This window comes from Marmota monax, unplaced genomic scaffold (genome assembly GCF_021218885.2).
Source record: "Marmota monax isolate L192 unplaced genomic scaffold, Marmota_monax_Labrador192_F-V1.1 WCK01_AAM20220418_F8-fsc00021, whole genome shotgun sequence".
Taxonomy (NCBI): Eukaryota; Metazoa; Chordata; class Mammalia; order Rodentia; family Sciuridae; genus Marmota; species Marmota monax.
This window is the reverse complement of record NW_026695228.1, coordinates 13051691-13072106: the sequence shown is the minus strand read 5'-3', so window position 1 is coordinate 13072106 and position 20416 is coordinate 13051691. Positions and strand designations below refer to the sequence as shown.

Sequence of the window (20416 nt, the reverse complement as noted above, 5' to 3'; positions counted from 1 at the left end):
AGTATCAGAATAACTATCATGGATTAAATTATAAATTCTGACTACTATTATGGCAAAATTGATCAAACACATAAATATATTAAATTTTGATAACTAGTCATATGAATATATATTTTCATTAAAAGTACATCTTATAAAGAGCTAGCTTTTTAGTCAGTTGCTTTATGAACAAATGAATAGTATTTATTACTTTAATGAGATGGAGTTCAGCACTAGTTTTATTCTTTTTTAAAAAAATACAAGCCCTAGCTGGTTATGGTGGTGCATACTTATAATCCCAGCAGCTTGGGAGGCTGAGGCAGGAGGAATTTAAGTCAAAGCCAGTTGCAGCAACCTAGAGAGGCCATAAGCAATGGAGCAAGACCCGTCTCAACATAAAATATAAAAAGGGCTGAGATGTGACTTGGTGGTTTAGCATGCCTGGTTTTAATCCCCAGTACAAAAAAAAAAAAAAGAACAAAACAAAAACCTAAACAACAACAAAACAAACAAACAAAAAACAAGCCCTAAAAAAGCTTGTTCCTAAGATGGAAATGGAAGTCTTTTTTACAATCATAATATCTTTCAATTTTGAACACCCTCTGAGTCATATGTCAAAAATCACAATCCATGATTTAGTCATTTAGGTTCTCCTTCAATTTTTTTTTTAAACTCAAGAATCAGAAATTACATATCACACAAAAGCAGTCATTTTGGGTGTCCAGTTGTTAGGACACCTTGCTTTCTTAGACCAACAGCATGTGTGAACTGTTTCTTTAGTGCACTCTCAAGGTTTCTCTGTCTTGAGTTTCAGTGAGACAGGGTTGACTAAGGCCTATGTTTTTCCTGTAGTAAAGTGAGAGAAGCATAGTTAGGAAAGGGGAGGTACTTTCTTGAGTAGATCAGTGTCAGAAAAAACATGAATAGAAGCTGAAAATTTGGAAACAAATCCCATTAAGTTATTGGTATGGCCTATGAAACTTGCAGAAAGTCTATGAAACTCAGGATGAAGACCACTGATCAGAGTAGAGCAGATTGATCACTTGTTGGCTTGAGTTGGATGAGTCTTCAAGGACTAATTCTGGAGTTAGAGGCAAAGCAGGTGACAATCACACTAAAACTGGGTACAATCAAGTGAGCCAGCACTGACTCCTAGGGTTTATTTAAATCCAGAACCCAGGTAGCTCTGTGCCTGGAGTGCACTCCTAGAACCCAAGCAGCCTGCACCCATTTGGGGGAGCATGTGACGGGCAGCATCCCCACCACTACAACGTGAGTGAACCTCCCGGGTGTTGGCAGAACATCACTTAACCTTCAGTCCCAACTTCATTCCCACAGGACTCCTGTCTCTGCAGCACACATTTAATTCTCAAGGTGGCTGAAGTCCTTTCTGTCTTCTATGCACAAAGGATTTTAGAACATTTGGAAGTCATGAACCCCTTATCTCATGGGTTACCACTTAATTATTGGCTAGACCCGCCAATTTCAAGACACTGCATTTCATTGTGGAAGATCTAAAAACCTTGTGAGAAACCACAACCTCCCCGTCTTAATCCCAAGCTAAGGTGGTCACCACTTTGTCCCCACCTTAGCTGAAACATCCACTTTCCAGCTCTGATTCCATTATCTTTTCTCTTCAGTTATGATTTTTTAGGTTCTGTTTTAATTCCTAGAAATGAGCTCTAGAAAACTTCTGTGAAAAGGTAACCTAATGAAGGATCTAGTACCTTAAAGAATTGAGGAAAACCAGATAATCCAAGGAGGTGGCAGGACTAGGGATCTCAGTAACCTGAACTCATGGTCAGGATGAAGACCACTGATCAGAGAAGAGCAGATTGATCACTTATTGGCTTGAGTTGGATGAGTCTTCAAGGACTAATTCTGGAGTTAGAGGCAAAGCAGCAACCTAGAGAGGTCCTATTTCCTGTCTTAGGAGAACTCAGTTCTAACTGCCTTGTTTTGAAACATCATCCACCCAAGTTCAAATTCCCAGGGAGGAGCAGATTGGAGTTATGGATCCACCTGTTTATTAGATGGTTCATCCTCCAATCATTCAATATCCTGTGTTCCTTTCTCCTTGGTTTGTCCAAGTCCATGCCTGCTTCACTGCTGCTACCTGAGCTTCCCCCAGTGCTACCAGTCTATGGGTAAACACACACCTGGGTCCTCCTAACAGTTCCAGGACTGCTGGTGCTGTGCCCAGCCTGGATAAAGCCAAGGCACTGCCTACTGTTTTCCTTGAGTCCTGGGAACCCGTGGCAGGAAGTCACTGGTGATCTCCTTTCCAGACCCTGCTAATGGTCCAATTATAGCCCCACTGGGCTGGGGGCTTCCTCCCTCCTGCTGCTGCTAGGCCCTGCTTTCCTGAGCCAAATACCAAGTGGTTCTTGGTTCCCTCACTGCTCTCACTTCTGACCTCCTGCCTCCATGCTGAAAGTCTCTATCACATACTGTTCCATAGGCTGCAGAGCAGCACTCGCTGGCCCCCAGTTACACAGTGAAAACAGCTTCTTTAAGTTTCTACCTGCAGTCCCTCCACCAGGACCAGGCAGGGGAACATACATTAAGGGTCTTCCCACTTAACTTTTCTCATTCTGTTCATACCATCTCTCCTTGTCCTTGAGTTCTGAGTTTGGAGGTAAGTTCAAAATTTGCAGGGTAGACCAGCTGACCAACTTTACAAAGAATGATTACTCTCAACAGTAATGATGGTGTATTTCCTTTCAGTCTTTTTTCTATTTTCCTTAGAATGAGATGATTATATGTACATATTGCATTGTGGTGTTTAATTTGACTTCTTTCCTTCTTTCTTTTTAATTTTTTTTTAATTACTATGGATTGAACCCAGATGCACTTTACTACTGAGCTACATCCCCAGTGTTTTTTTTTTTTATTTTTTATGGTAAGACAGCATCTCACTAAGCTGTTTAGGGCTTCACTAAGTGGCTGAGGCTGACCTCAAACTTGTGATCCTCCTGCCTCAGCCTCTGGGGCTGATGGGATTACAAGAGTATGCAACATACACTGTTTAATCTGACATTTTAGTGTAAGTCTTTACCCATGAGGATAGAATATACACATTTTAAAATTCCTGTATTCTGTCAAGTTGAACATGTACTGATTTATCATTCTCCTGTTGGGCATTTTTAATACTACAAATAATTCAGTACAATTCATTTTTAGACAGTATTTTTAAAATATTATGTTATGCTGTTAGTTACAAGTTTTCAAAATTGAAATTACTGGGGTAAAAGTGATTGGATATGTTAATAGTGCTTGATACACATTGGTAAAAAGTTCTTCCTTTTTAGATTTCACCAGCCAAGAAGGAGAGTGCCTTTTCTTCAATCTACCTTTATCAACACCAAGCAGAAAGATTTTAAAATTCACTAATTTAAAAGAGAAAAAAAAATCTATTGCTTGGATTTTTTAATGAGGTTCAATATTTCCCAATTTATCTGCTAACTTATGAATTTCCTTAGCCCATACTGATCACTATTTAATATTATATCTTCTTCAGGGATATTAGAAATATATTAGGGTATTAACTGTACTGTGGAATTCATTCCAAAATTACTTTATACTATTTGATGAATCATGTGGGTTGTGTGAATACCAGATAATTAGTGAACAGACAGAGTAAAGGATACTCAAGTCCAAGGGAAAATAATCAAAGCCCAAAGTTTTCTTGGAAAAATCAAAGCAAATACCACAGGTATCATGATGAGTATGTTCTGATTTCAGTTCCAATGATCTTTTTTTCCCTCATTCCCTGAAAGCAGTCTCTCAAATTGGTCTGTGTTAAATGTGATAGAGCACAGTGACCAAAGAAAGAAAAAATAGTTTTTATAATGAAGCAAAGAGCTAGAAAGTCAACTTGTTCCCAAGGAATACAGGAGCATCCATCACTCCTGAACAAATTCAACCTGAAATGTTAATGGCTGGTGAGCACGGGCTGTGCTCTCTCTGGGTCTGTTTGCAGCAGAGGATCTTAAAATTCAACCACTATATGTCCTTATTGATAGTGTTTGAATCTATTTAACAATGTCAAGAAGATAAATGTGCATAGAACATAAAATGACGAAGGGAATAATTTAGAAGTTTCCAATTTGCTAGATAACTTCCGAACTAAGTAGTTCATCATTCATTCTATAATAAATTCATCTGATGTCTGTTAAACTCCCAAAGCTGCAAATTTTAAGCTAACACAACAGAAATACATTTTAATGCAAAAATATGCCACAGAAGACTGATGAAGAACTAACCTTATGATCATAAATATAGCAACACAGGACTGGGATTTTAGCTCAGTGGTTGAGCGCTTGCCTTGCATGTGTGAGGCACTGGGTTCGATCCTCAGCATCACATAAAAAAATTAATAAATAAAATAAAGATATTAATTAAATAAATAAGTATAGCAACAAACATTAAATGGGGATTCTCTTTTTAATTTTTTTGGGGGGTGGATACTGGGGATTGAACTCAGGGGCACTCGACCACTGAGCCACATACTCAGGCTTATTTTGTATTTTATTTAGATACAAGGACTCATTGAGTCACTTAGCACTTTGCTTTTGCTGAGGCTGGATTTGAACTTGCAATCCTCTTGCCTCAGCCTACTGAGAAAATTTATAAAATGCTTTTACTCAACTAAATAACCAAATAGACCATTGAGGCTATTTTTTCACTGGGATAGAAAAAGAGAAAGCAGAAGTTATAGATTGCCACTATTTTCACAGTGACTGTACACTATCTGGGTCCTCTCTTGATGAGCACTGTGTAATGGTTTAGATTAGGTGTTCACCCAAAGCTCATGTGTGAGACAATGCAACAAAGTTTAGAGGTGAAATAATTGGCTTATGAAAGCTAACCTAATCAGTGCATTAATTGTCTGATAGGGATTAACTGGATGGCAACTGTAGCCAGGTAAGGTGTTGCTGGAGGAGGTGGGTTATTGGGGGCATGTCTTTGAGGTATATATTTTGTCCTTGTGAATGGAGTAGACACTCTCTGCTTCCTCATGTGATGTCCTGAGTCACCTTCCCCCACCACACTCTTCCACCATGATGTTCTGCCTCCCCTTCAGCTCAGAGCAACGGAGTCAGCCATCTATAGACTGAGATCTCTGAAATCATGAGCCCCCAAATAAACTTTTCTTCCTTAAAATAGTTCTTGTCTGGTCTCTCTCTTGATCATAGCAGTGAAAAAGCTAACTAAAACAAGCTGTTTCTAACCTGAGTCACTGATAGAGAACTGCACTGGAGACAGCCCAGGTGCTCAATAGTTAGGAGTTACTTTTTTTTTTATAACTTTATTTTGTTTATTTTTTTTTATGTGGTGCTGGGGATCGAACCCAGTGCTTCGTACATGCTAGGCAAGTGCTCTACATTGAGCTACATACAACTCCAGACCCTAGTAGTTACTGCTGATGCTGTGTGTTACTACTGTCAGACAAGTGTCTGCCCTAAACTCCTAGCTCCTTAATTTTTGGTGGTCTAGAATTTTTATTATAATTAAACATGACCCCAAGCTCATATGTACATGGTATCTCATGAGTTTTGCATGCATATGGTGGCCACTGGATAACAGTGAGGAACAAAACCAGTGCAGCAAAATGGGGTTCACTTACATAAAGAGAGGTGGAATATGTTATGGGCAGTAGGGAGTAGAGTATAGGCCTGCCTGTGGCCTATGACAGCTGTCATCTGTCACCTTCACAGAGCTGCTGTCTATTTTCCTGAAATTTCACACACACAAAATGTGATCTTTATGGAATCTGACACATACAATGTTTTAAAAACTTACTTTCTTAAATATGAATATGCTGGAATAAGGTCCTCAAAACTTATGTCTAACATAAATTACTTCTAACTAAGGATAGTGTTTCACCTGGGATTCTGGGGGAGATGAACTGTTAGATAACATGGAAGGTAGCAGAAGATCTGCTCTGCCAATCTTCCAGCACAATGCTGGGGTAAAATCAAAGGTTTAAAGAATCTGTTGTAAAATATCTTTCTGCTCCCCCCTCCCCCCCCAAAATAGGCAGGTTTTGAAAGTTCTTCTCTTTCTTTCTTTTTTTTTTAACTATTTTATTTACATTTTAGCATCTCAAGTTAGGATGTATTTTTTTTAATTAGGTTATCTATGACAGCAAAATGCATTTTGATTCATTGTACACAATTGCAGCACAACTTTTCATTTCTCTGTTTGTACTAAAAGTTCTTTATCTAAAATTTTCCATATGTGGCTCAACTTGAAATATTCCTTAAATATTTTACATGATGAATGTGTAACACTGAGAGATTATACAGCTAGAGGCATTCTCCAAAAAATGTAAATGCGATCCAGGCACAATGTAAAAGACTTTCAGCCCAAAGGCCATACATCAGAGGTATCCTGACCTGGACATACTTCTTTGTCAAATTCAGCCTTTGAGAAATTTGATCAGTCAAAACTATGCCCTACATCTCGTGGATTTCATCCCTTAAAAAGTTCCTATGCTTGGCTTGGAAAAATATGGAAAAATAGAGAATCAGCCAAACTTCTCTGTGTCTTTTGGTTTTAGTCAACAATGATTTTAAGACCCCAGAAAACATCCCTGTAAAATATGATCCAAAATTAAAACAGCAAATTTCCAACCTTTTCTCAGCCTTGTCTTTCTGCTGACTTTGATCAAGAAGTCATAGTGTGCCTAGTCTGAGGTGGACTCACTGAATGTGGAGGACTCCTTAGTAAGCCTCCACTTTTTTTGTTTTGTTTTGTTTTATTTTCTCAGGTGTCCTGTGAACAGTTCTTTAGTCCCTCATGCTCCACTTCTGAGATTCAGGGGTTGTCATAAATGTGGCCCCAGAAGTGATGAAAAATTAAGGTAAACAGGATTACCAAGTCTCTTTTTTTCCTAAGTTGCTATAAACGTGAAATGGAATTTTAAAATGCAGACTTACAGCCATTTTTGCAACTTCTTACTCAATATCTGGCAAATGTTTGGGATGATTTGGTTTAAAAGATGTAGCACAGGAGGAGAATAAGAAGATCTTTTGAGGACAGGTCCCCCCACTTACAAGTAGCATGGTTCTGAGATAGTGTGGGAATCATTCAGCATTTCTACTGTTTGATGAATGTGAATAATTTGATTGTAATTGTAACTAATAATAGTCCCCCCAACACAATCAACTAGGGGTGGATGTGAGTGTCAAAGGCTTAATGACTGCATTCTTTAATACTACTAATGGTTTAGTCAATTTGGGAGATTTTTATCATCCAGGGAGAAAAGGAATAAAGAAAAATTTAAAGAATAAAAATCGTGTAAGTATAAACACTTGCTTCTGTTTGTATGGGAATATACTGAAGCATAGTAAAGAATAGGTATTTTAATAACTGCTAGGATGTATAATTTCATGATTTTATGACCCTGTAAAAACCAAACCCAAATGACCTGATTCCACTAGCCATTACTCTGCTGAGAGTGGTCTGCTCCAGGCTGGCCACACCCCTGGGGGATGTGCATGTTTTGCTTACTTCACCTCTTGTCTGTGAACATCCTGTGATTCCTCTTCTCCATCTGAGTTCCATCTGGACCATTCCCAACACTCATCTGTACCATGCTTATGGCTGCTATTGAGCATTATCCTGTTCTATTATTCAGCTCACAAAGACTGGCATGCCTTCTATGAGCCAGGATCTAGTGACACAAATGGAGTTAAAAAGATAGGGCCACGGTCATGCAGTGAGGTCCACCAGTTGGTCACCAACGCTAGTGTGGTTCAAGGTGCCATGTTTGACCAAACACATTAGACTCACTCCACTTACAGGGGGCGGAATCATGACAACCGTTACACTGCCCTCTTTCACTTCTTATTCCTGTCACTTCCTAACCTTCTAGATTTTCTTCCTGACAAGATTTTGTCAGCTGGGTCATTCTTCACACCCATAATGCTGCCACTACCCCAGTCACTACCCCAGTCAGAATCCATGCACTCTGGCTTTTCAGTTCCTTGCTTTCTAGTCTAGATCCTACCTCCCCTTCCTCAACTGGTCTATTGGGAAATCACCAATTCAAACATATTTTCCCCTACATAGAATTTTCTTTTCTTCCAACTTGCTTTGTTAAGTACCACGACTGCACTCTTTAATTTTACCAGATACTTCTTATTAACTGGCCCCCTCATTTTCTTCCAGTACATTCACAGCCCCCTTCTGCTCTTTCTCCCTTCACTATGTGGATATTGTCTTTACTTCCTTCATTATTCAATATCTTTTGTTATTTGATACGCGTCACCCTCTGACCTGTCCCAACCCATGAAAACCCCCAACCCAGGAACAGATCACTGTCTACATTTGCACATGGATGGCTAAGTGTGGCTGGTGCAAAACACACTATGGGAAGAGCCTAGATCCCCAACTCTTGTGGCAGCTATTTCAAACCTGTCCTTGTTTCTTCCAATATCCAGATTTCTTGTCCAGAGTGCCTGACCTTACTCCAACTTTACTGAGAAGTGGAAGGCATGAATGAACCTTTCTCTGTCTGAGTTCCCAAACATATGCTCATGGACAATCAATCTTCTCCTTCCCTCTGTCACAGGGCATCACCCACTCCCCAACTCCTATTAACCTGCCACCTGGAGACTCAGATAAGTTCCTTGCTCTGAAAGTCAGGCACAGGACCTGGGCAGCACCTAGCCAGCCCTGGATACTGGGTGTTCAATAAACCACTCTTTGCTTCAGTTGGTGTCTCTGAGCTACTTTTTTCTTTACAGCTCAGAGACTACTTCATAAGGGAGGGTACTTAGTAGCTATCCTCATTAACTACCTCTGTGGGAAAATACTAGGACTTGATATGTTAAAGGATATGAGCAAGAAACAGGGCAGAGGGAGGAGAGGGGGAGGAAGGAAGGAAAAGTCAGAGTGCCTGAGTGTGTGCTCTCAGGACCAGCCAGTCTCAGTGTTGCTCACTCACTGTAACACAGTCGTTATGGAAGATGTCACAAACACAAATCACAGTGCACTCCACAGGGGCTAGGATCAGAAGACATTTTGCAGTCGTAAAGAACAAATACTAGACATTGGCTTATCAAACTCAGCAGTGTCCAAATACTCAACATATCAAAGAAATGCTGTCAGTCCCTGAGGGAGGATGTGAAATTTCAATCATCTCCTTCACACGGTGGTCATCATCTCCCTGTCCACAGTATTAAATCTTTTTTAATCCTTTTCAATCCTGCTTTTATTTCCTGGCCACTTTGAAACTTTCTCCAAGCCCTGAGGCCAATCACCCCTTGTTCAGTGTCCCCACAATCAACGTACAGGCTGTCAGGGGATATACCAATACATTCTGAGACCAATATCCAGTCATCTCCCTAAGTCTCTGGGTCATCAGCAACCTGCCTACCTTACCTTCACATTTCCTGCATAATTACTGCTGCATAATTCCTAAGAATCCCATGTCTGCTTTGCAATGAATGAATGAATGAATGAATGAAAGGATGAGACCAGATAAGAAATTTTAAAAGGATAAAGCCTGTGGGAGCTGCATCTTCGATTCCAACATGGCCCTTATCTCTCCTCTGTAGTCACACCCACATGCTCCTGTGAGGCCCCCCCCTCATCCTCTTCATGAAGGTCAACAGTTATCCTTCGCCACACCTCACCTCAGTCATCTCTTTACTGTAGTCAATACTCCAGGCAGATCTGTCAATCACTGTTGCACCCACCTGGTTGAAGAAAGTGGTGGGTGCCACCAGCTGAGACCCTGAGAGTGTGCCCAGCCACTCACCTGGCCTGCTGGCAGACGCAGCAGACCCAGACCTTCTCGTGCTTCTGGTAGGAGCAGCAGCTCTTGCAGACGTTGAACTTGCAGTCCCCACAGCGGCGCTTGGTGTTGACCAGGAAGGTGAAGGGCGAGCAGCAGCGCATGCAGCAGTGCTCCACGAACTTCTGGTGCTTTGAGAGGATGCTGCACTTGCTGCCTTCCTCGTCCAGCTTTTGCTTCATCTCACTGGGAAGCCAGAAAGAGAGGAGGAGAGCGGGAGACGGGGAGAAGAGAAACAGCGCGTCAGATAGGGGGCCATCTCCCCAAAGCAGCCAACCCTGGCCCTCCCACAGGCAGAGAGACCTTGCAGGATCTTCCTGTAGAACGACAGAATCCTGAAAGATCAATTCTTGACACAATGTCCCGAGACAAAGATGGGCTGATATTGCATAATCCTGTATCTCACATTTACCATTAGTGAACACGAAAACCCCCTTACGAATATTTCAGAGACTACATGGAGAAACAAATTATTATAAAACTAAGCACATCGTAGAAAAAATAAAAATCTTTCACTTAATGCCTTTTTAGAGGAGCAGGAGATTACTTATGATAAAATATTAACCCTTTCAACAGTCTTGCTGGGAATATGAAAATGCTGTTCTGGTCTTATTTGGCATCAGAGGGACACCGACACACAGAGGGATCTTAAGGGCTTTCAAATCAATGTGAGTCAATAAGGATGCTTTGGGTGACAGGCAGATCTGAGGTACTGGTGCTTCAGGGCTGGATAAAAGACAATCCTCTTCTTCCAGACAGCTCATGGTCCAATGGGCACACAGCCAGCCATATTAGTACAAAATCTGACACCACACACATGCCTCTCTGAGCTCAGAGAGAAGGAAAGAGAAGTCCTGAGATCAAGGATCAAGCCCAAGCAACTGAGTTACCCTGGGGACACTAACTGAAATAACAAGTCCCTCTGAGTTGGAAACTCTGGGTTGTTTTTCCCACTACAAAAATGGCAGCTGACAAATAGGAATAGGAATATTATTGTTTCTGCTACTATTATGATTTTCACTACTACTTTACTTTTACTGTATTATTGTTATTATAGTAAAACACTGTATATACTATAGTAATATATCACTATGATAATTTGGTGTCATTATTTTTTTGTGCCCAGTTTTGTGATTAGGCAAGTCATACTGGATATGTCCATGATATATGTGGCAAATATTTACCTCCATTTATATCTTGTGTTTTGTGCTTATGTTGCTTTTCAGCACTTAGATTTTAAATTTTCTGTAGTTCAATCATCATTTACATTTTTAATTTTTCTGTAGTTCAATGTTTTCTCTCATGACCCTGTAGACTTTATATTTTGCCTAAGAAGGCCAATAACACCCCACCTGTTTTTCACACATACTCAATTAGCTCCTGTGGTGGGTTAACCCATGGCCTCCCCAAAAGACAAGTCCACACCCTAATTCACTGAAGTCTGTAAATGTGATCTTATTTGGAAAATGATGAAGAAGTAATTAAGTTAAGGATCTCTAGATGAAATCAACCTGAATTATCCAGATGGGCTCTAAATCCAATGACAAGTGTCCTTCAAGAGACACACGACAATGTGAGGACACAGGAAGAGACTTCAGTGATTCCTACAAGTTGAGGGTGCTGGCGCTTGCCAGCCCCTCGAAGAGCTAGAAGTCTCCCCCGGAGCCGTGAGAAGGTGTGGAACTTTGCCAGCACCTTGATTGCAGACTTCTGGCCTCCAGAATAACAAACCAATGATTTCCCAATGTTTTTAGCCTCTTATTTGTGTAATCTGTTACAGCCCTGTGAGGAAACTAATGTAGGTCCCATTTAAATAGAAGGAAGAAAGGGAGGAAGGAAAGGGGTGGGGGGAGAGGAGGAAGCTGGAAAGAGTGTGGAGTCTTCTTTTCCTTTTATATCTTTAGCAGTCCTATTAGCTTCACCTTCAAAATGTGGACTGCATCTTTCAGGGTAGGCAATGTTAGATGTCAGCATAAACACTGTGTTATGGTTTAGAGATGAGGTGTACCCCAAAAGCTCACATGTGAGTCAATGTAAGAATGTTCACAGGTCAAAGATTCGATTATGAGACTTGTAACCTAATCAGTGAATTAATCCACAAATCTGGATTAACTGGGTAGTGATTATAGTCAGGTAGGTGTGGCTGGCAGTATGCCTTTGGGGTTTCCATTCTGTCCCTGGAGGGCAGCGCTCTCTCTCTGCTTCCTGGTTGCCAGGTCCTGAGCTGCTTTGCTCTGTTGTGTCCCTTCCACTTGAGGCTTCCTTCCACTCGGAGCCTCACTTCAGGCTCCGAGATATAATAGAGTTGGCCGTCTATAAATTTTTCCTCTTTTAAATCATTCTTGAAGGTCTTTTGGTCACAGCAGCAGTGCAAAGCTGACTAAGACACACAGTCAACACAAGATGTTACCTGGGTAACACAGCACACTGTTTTAGAGCAAATACACCACTCTAAGGATAAAAACAAGTGTTCTAAAGATAAGAACAGTGGTAAAAAGTATAGTAAATACATAAAACACTAACAGTCAATTATTATTATTAAGTACTATGTACTTGGCATAATCATCTGGGCTATACTTTTATATGACTGGCAGTGCAATAGATTTGTTCACATCAGCATCACCACAAATGCATGAGTAAAGTGTTAAGTTACAATATAACAACAGCTATGAAGAACCAGGCTATAAGAAATTTTCATTTTCATTATAATCTTATGGGACCACTGTTGTGTATACGGCCCATCACCGACGAAAACAGGTGGCACATGACTGTATTAAGTTCTTTTTAAAATTTTTAGGTTTATTTTTAACTGATATCAATGAAAACATAAAAGCTATACACAAAGTTCTTGGAGGTGTTACTAATCCTCCTATATGGGGTGTCTCTTAACTCCTGTTCCAGGTGCTCCTTTCCTTCATGATTCATCATTTGGATTAAAAGACATCTCCAGCTAAGATTGCTTTTCCTATACATACACTCTTCCTGTGCAAATGTCTTGCAGAAGCTATGCATTTGCTTTCTTGAGTCCCCGCAGAGGGGTCCTCAATTCTGGGCCTGTTTCATGTTTGTCTCTGTGCTTGGGAATCCTGCAACACATGAATAATAAGATTTTGATCTTCAGTCCCCTTGGTGGTAGAGGCTTGGGTTTTGAGGTTTACATTTCTCATGCAAGACTCCTTTTCCTCCCAGGGATTCAAGCAAATACTACCTTCTTTGTAGTTCCCCTAAGCCAGTAGGTAGAAATTCCCTAGTGGCTCCTTCCACTGAGAGCAAGACTGTTGAAGGAACGAAACTTCAGCTGCTTCAGAGGCTCATGGCCATACCACCTGCTTGTGCAGAAACTTTCTCTCTGGTTTTAAATCCCCTGTTCACATGTACCCAGCTATGGTCAGAATGTTTATGTTCTTACCCCCAAAATACAATGTGATGACTTTACCTTCAATGTGATGACTTTAAGAGGTAAGGTCTTTTGGAGTCAACTAGATCATGGGATTAGGCATGAGATGAATAATGTCTTTATAAAAGAGGCCTCAGAGAGCTGCCTTGCCCGTCCCCTATAAGGAGAAGCAGAGAGAAAGCACCATCCATGACCAAGGAAATGGTCTCTCACCAGACACTGAATCTGTCAATGCTTTTATTGTAAATGTCCCTGCTCCAGAAGTGTGAGAAATAAATTTCTGTTATTTATGCACCATCAAGTCTGTGGTATTTTCTTATAGGAGCCCAAATGGACTAAGATATACAGTCTGAGAATTTGTTTTCATTTCCACCCAACTTTGCAAAAATTGAGACACAATCTAGATATATAAAATTCACCCCCTTTAAAGCATACATCTCACCTTATTTCTGTATGTGCATACATTTAATAAAGAAATTTTCATCTCGTCAAAAAGAAACCAAGGATCCATTAAACAATCCCTCTTGATTCTCCCCTTCTCTCAGCCCCTGCCAGTTACTAATCTACTTTTGTTTTAGGAATTTGTCTAATTTGGGCATTTCATATAAATAGACACATTTGGACTTTTATGTCTGACATCTTTCCTTTGCATAGTGTGTTGAAGGTTCACCCATGATGTAGCATGGTATAGCTTTAGCCCTTCATTCTTTCTTTACTATTGAATAGCATTCTACTTATGGATATACTGTATTTTATTTATCCATTCACCAGATTCACCAGTTGATTGACATTTAGGTTTTTTTTCCTGAGCTATGATAAGTAATACTGCTATGAACGTATGTATACAAGTTTCTGAGTGGACATATATTTCAATTCTAGGAGTGGAAATGCTGGGTCATAGGGTAACACTACTTAAAAAACTTCCAGACTGTTTTCTGAACAGCTACACCATGGCCAGCAGTAATTTGAAGGTTGCAATTCCTCCATACCCTCACCAACACTGTAATTGTCTGCCTTTTTTGTTATAGCTATCTTAGGGGGTGTGAGGTGGTTTCTCATTGTGGTTTTTATTTGTATTTACCTCACGACTAATAATGCTGAACATCTTTTCATGAGCTTAGGAGACATCTGCAAATCTTCTTTGGAGAAATGTTTATCCAAATCTAAATTAGATTACTTGTTTTTTATTGTTGTATTCCAGGTGTTCTTTATATATTCTGGAGACAAGTCCCTTTTCAGATACATGATATGCAAATATTTTGCCTTTTTATATTAAGCCTCATGTTTTATAAAGAGTATTTGGTAGTTAATGGCCGAACTAGTATTGGAAGAGAAGACAGGCTCCGGTCAGCTAATGATTATAGTAAAAGAGCAAATATGCATACTTGGCTGAATAAAATGTTCACAGAGGACAGTACAGAGGTATTTTCTCAAGGAAGGAAGATGCTCTTCAGTCCTTTAGATTCAGAACGCAATGAGCTAAGTCACTGACAGCTACAACATTGTAAACAATATAAGAACAGCCTCAAATCAACACTAAACTAAATGGGATAGAATATCCAGGAATAAACGCCTTTGAGGATCAAAAAAGTCCTATGAACTCAGTCCAAAGGATCACTTGAGCTTTATGAGTTGTTTCCCGACACACCAGACTGCAAATTCCCACGGCATTTTAAAACTCACTGAGTGTCCAAAAATAAACTGTACCAAGCCCTTCCAAGTTTATTACAAGCAAATGAAGTGTTTTGAGCCACAGAGTCAGTGGTGGAAAGGAATGCCATTCATCTGGACCATTTGTTTCTTATTAGATTGTATTTTCCTACTGTCTTTCATAGATGTCATCAGTGGCGTCTACATAGTGGCTGCTATGGTTCAAATGCCTCATCCAAAGTTCATGGGCTGGAAACTTAATCCCCAATGCCACAGTGTTAAGAAGTGGCACCATTAAGAGATTTGGTCATGAATGGATTAATGTCATTATCACAGCAGCAGGTTAATAATGGCAAGAGTGGGTTCTGTTTTAGTCAGCTTTTGCATCGCTCTGACCAAAAATACCTGAAAAGAATCAACTTAGGGAAGGAGAAGTTTATTTTGGCTCACAGTTTCAGAGGTTCAGTCTGTGGTCGGCTGACTTCAGTGCTCTGGGCCCAAGTGGAAGGGTGTGGTAGAGGAAAGCAGCTCGGGACACAGCAACCAGGAAGCAGAGTAAGCTCCACTCATCAGGAACAAAATATAAACCCCCAAAGACATGCTTCCAGTGACCTATCTCCTCCAGTCACACCTAAATGACTATAGCTACCACCCAGTTAATCCATATCAGTGAACGGATTCACAGATTATGTTGCAACTCATAATCTAATTATTTCAGCTCTGAATGTTTTTGCATGTCTCACACGTGAGCTTTCTGGGGACACCTTATATCTAACCCATAACAAGCTTCCTTATAAAAGGATGAGTTCAGATCCCTCCGTCTGAACACATGTGCTCTCTTGCTCTTCTACCTTCTACCTTCCACCAAGGAATGATGCAGCAAGAAGCCCTCAACAAATGTGGGCTTCTTGACCTTAGGCTTCCCAGCCTCCACAACCATAAGTAATAAATCTCTGTTCTTATAAATTATCCAGTTTGGGTATTCTATGATAGCAACACAAAATGGACTAAGACACTGTATAATTATAGAATCAACCCCAAGTCGTACAAAATAAGCTACCCTCTTGAGATGTCCTGGGAAGGACCAGGCCCTCAAATGGCCAGACAAAAGAGTGATGGATTTAGGATCTGCTATAAGGGTGCAGAGCTGGGTTGAGTCACTCACTAACACCCCTGCAATCTTTCTGGGCTTCTTTTTTTCTGTGTGCCCGTTTTGATTACTGCTTCATAGTATTGCTCTAGATTTTTAAATCAGTAAAGAAACAAAAGTCAAATACTAGCTATTCATTTGTATTGTCAAGAAATTCAGTGATCTGAGTATGCATCACATTTGATCACACTTTACATGTCAAGTTTCCTGTGATGGCATTTGGGCAAAAGTGTTTAATATTTATTTGTTGCTTGAGCACTGGGTAACAGTGGTTGTGAGGTAGTTTTTATTTGCATTTGTCTAATAACTAAAAATTTTGGACAGATCTAGTCTGCTCTGTAGAAATGTCCTCTGATATCTTGTCCACTCTCTTCCTGATAGATTGCTCTAGAGTGGCCCTCTGAAAAACGTGTGAACATTCCATGGTCTCTCTTTCCAAGGCCAGGCTAACTCTAATAATTGCTAATGGGTGAGTTGCTGTGTGTTGAGAGGCTGCCACAGGCACTGTAGGGCTGGGTGTCATGATGAGTTAGCAGTGTCTCAGAAGCACAGCAGGGAGAAGGCATGTATGTCACTTGTTGGCTTTGCTCCAACTTGCTTATCAAAGGGACAGCCCACAGCTAGGAACCACCACTTGATGGTCACAGGCACCACTGATCAGACTGTCAATCATTCATTCAATTCACACTTATTGAGGATCTACCCTTTCAGACTCTGCAGATAAAAAGAAAAGAATTTCTCCCTTCATGGAACATGTATTAAGGTAGAATTCAGATGATGAAAAACTAAGCAACACAAAACAATTATGAATCATGAGAATTACAACAGTATTAGTAGGAAATGAGACTGAGAATCACATGGAGACCAATTTTAGATAGGATGAGAGAGAGGGCTTTTTTTGGGAGGGGGAGATTTAACGTAACATAATAAGATAGGAAGGAGCTAGAAAAAGGGAATACACAACATTCTAGACAGATGATGGAGCAGAGGGAAAGAGTTTTTGAGGGGAGACTGAGGATCACAAGTTGAGGCTGTGGAAAAATGTTTGGATTTTATTCTAAGTACAAGGAAAAGTTATAGAGGATTGTGATGAGGGAAAGAGCAGGTCTCTATTTACATTGGAAAATCAGCTGCTGTCAGGTGAAGGTCCACCCACAGAAGGCCTTGAGTAGAAACATGGGGTGCTATGAGAATAAAGGTAAGGGTGCCTGAGATTTGTACTGGAAGTATATGGTGCACTCTGATCATCCAGCTAAGGGTGGCAGAAGTTTGCACTGGAGAGTGCAGAGTACTGCAGTCATCTAGGTAAGGGTGGCTGAGATTTCAACCAAGACAGAATCTGATGAGATGGAGGCTAGTGTGCTGGGCCTGGTGATGGCCCAGGAGGGTAGAGAACTGGGTTTTTGGGTTGTGTTCCCAGGTGGACAGTTCAGTTGTTCTGGAGACAGAGAAGATTAGGATAGGGAGGAACATGCTTTAGTGAAATCTGTGAGATACCTGAGGATTAGCACCAAGAGATCAACTAAGTATATGTTTCAGCATCTCAGAGGAGGGACTTGGGCCAATTTTGTACATTTGGGAGTCACATTCATAGATATCTTCATAAGTATGGGAATTGATGAGCCACTATTGGGGAGAGATTATAGCAAGGGAGAAACAGGGACTCAGAACAAGCTAGGTGAATCCCAAATATTTAATCTCAGGTAAGAAGGTTGAAGAGGTGGAGCCTGAGAGACTGAGAAGGATTCAGAGGAAGAGGAAGTCCAAGAGAGGATGATTGTCTATCTTGGGGGGCAGAGAAATGTCTACTGGATTCGGCCACATGGAGTTCATGGATGATCAGTGGGGGTGGTAGGCAGGAGCCAGGCTGTCATGGACCTAGGAGTGAATGTGAGGTTAGGTAGTAGGATACTTCTTCCAGTGATGGTTTAAATGATTTTAAGAGGTGGGTCTCAAGGGGTGGACCTGATTTACAGTATAATAATAATCACGATCATTTTAAAATATGTTTTGCTTTTAATATGTCATGGGTACTATCACTCTCATTGAGTAATTACAGGCAGACTCATTTTTGCTGCCCCCAGTGGTGTTATAAAAGAAACAATCAAGGCCATTTGAGCTCAGTATACCACAGATTTATGAGGAAAGAGAATAAAATGTAGACATTCTCTCTGAATGTTAAAGTTCATCACAAAGACTAAACATGCTATGCGGTTGCCAGCAATAAAGAGAGAGCATTTTAGGCCAGAATCCAGAGTCTTCACTGCACCCCACACATCTCCTATGAGCACTGTTTGATGAGGTGCTGGGGACCCTCGTCCCCCCAAAGCTCTGCAGGCAACTGAGCAAACAGTGGATGTTGGGGAGAGGGTAAGAGTGTTGTTCTGCACCTCATAGCTGCTATTCACTTCTTTGAAGCTTTGGTTTCTTTCTTTTCCTTTTTTTTTTTTTTTTGGTCATCTCAAAGAGCTTATTGAAGAAATAAATTAATAAAGAAACGTATCTGAGATGTATAACAAGGGCCTAGGAAGTTAAAGCAACTCTGGAAACATCTGGCATTATTTCAGTTCAAATCAGCTAAACTTTCATTCCACAAAAATGTGCTCAGAGAAGTGTCCCACTTCCCCAATGGGTCTTCTGGGATATTGGAATATTTGGCCAAACCCACTAGTCATGATTTAATTTATCAATATGAGGTCAATCGACTTGGTAATTCAATTTATGGTGTGGGTAAAAAGTAATAGTTCTATCTGGGTGCAGTGGCACACGCCCGTAATCCCAGCAGTTTGGGAGGCTGAAACAGGAGGATCAGGAGTTCAAAGCCAGCCTCAGCAAAAGTGAGGCATTAAACAACTCAGTGAGACCCTGTCTCTAAATAAAATACAAAATAGGGCTGGGGATGTGGCTCGGTGGTCGAGTATCCCTGGGTTAAATCCCCAGTACCAATAAAAAAAAAAATAGTTCTAACTACATCCATCACTAAATTTGTTTGTTTGTTTATTTCCTTGGGGTGGTGGTGGTAAGAGTGAGGATATCTACAGTCCTTTCTATATCTCGAAACATTTTTTGCTACTTACTATCTCTATATAGAAAGGATAAAAACACTGAAAAATTTTGGGTCACTCAAGAAACCATAGGAGAAAGTCATAGTTTATATTGAACATATTCAACCTATAATTGATGAAGAATTGACAATCAATCACAATAAGAAAAAAGGGTGACATGTGACATGCAAACTCACATGACTTACTTCTATGGAACCCACTGAAGTAAATAAAAAATGATAGAAACAGATAGTAAGCTCCATATTTAATAAAACTAAGGATCTCACACAATGCCTTCTCTCTCCTCCACAATAGATTATGGAAGATGTCTAGTGACATTTATGCATCTGAAGGGAAGGGAGTGAAATCAGATGCGCATCCAGTTATTAAAGAGAGTTGTTTAATAACCGAGGAGAGCACCTTAAGGGCATTGCGATTCTTTCCTTGAAAGAAGAGAAATGAGTGAAGGGCCAAGAAAGAGAAGACCTTCAAACTGCAGACTCACATCAATAACATGTTAGTTAAGAACTCCAAAATAAATGTAGACTTTGGCCAGAAGCCTGTGGGGAGGGGGGACATCTTAGCCTACAAGAGGGGACACACTTCCAAGTCCTTGGGCTTCTTAGATTGAGTGGGAAAGTTTCTGCAGGAGATGTTCCCTGGGGCATCCAGTCTCAGCTCACTCTGTGCCACCCCCCTCCAGAACAGTCTCCACTGCCTCCAAACACCCCCACCCATCTTTGCTTCCCTGACTTGAGGGAAGACCCTCCTCGGAGCCCCTGAAGTTCCACTAAGTACAGTTTGACGGTCACCATCCTCACCTCCAATCTTCACAACTCTGTGAGGAAGGGAGGCCAATCATATTTCTTATCTTCTCAAATCAGCCACAGGGCATAAAATAGATCAGGATCCTTCACAGACGACCATGAGTGACTTCATCTGAGCAGGAGCCCAAGAGGAATGGAGGTGGTGAGGACCACGAATGGAAGAGGCTGATGGAGGATGTTCTAGGTACGGGTGAAGGAAGCGTCCTATTCTGTAAAGTCTGGCTGCACCCAAGTCCTGGGTGGAGCGCATACCCTGCTTCTTCCTCTACCACCCACTCCTCTAAGTGCAGCCCAGTTTTCTGAATTTACTCTAACAGAGACCATGCTAATCTTAAAGGAAAACTGACCCCTAAATCTTCATTAATCATTAAAATAAAAATGTAGGCAAGGTCATAAAAGCCACGAATCATGATGAATCTATGGCAGTCCTGTTAAGCCCAGTGAAAATCAGCACATGTTTTTTTAAAAAAGAGAAATAACAGCATCTAGAGTATGGAAACAACAGGCTCAGCCCCTTCTCTGAGGTACTGACTGTTGGGCCGAGCCTATTTCTTGCTTTTC

General features: G+C 40.7%; 1 protein-coding gene across 4 annotated transcripts in view; it reads right to left on the bottom strand.

Moving 5' to 3' along the window:
* The window catches only part of Myrip (myosin VIIA and Rab interacting protein), a 323355-nt gene that overhangs the window by 159496 nt on the left and 143443 nt on the right, over positions 1-20416 (bottom strand). For all 4 annotated transcript variants that reach the window (XM_046437173.2, XM_046437170.2, XM_046437171.2 and 1 more), the window contains exon 3: positions 9752-9973. In XM_046437173.2, the coding sequence (XP_046293129.1) occupies positions 9752-9973 (222 nt within the window). The remainder of the gene's footprint in view (positions 1-9751; positions 9974-20416) is intronic.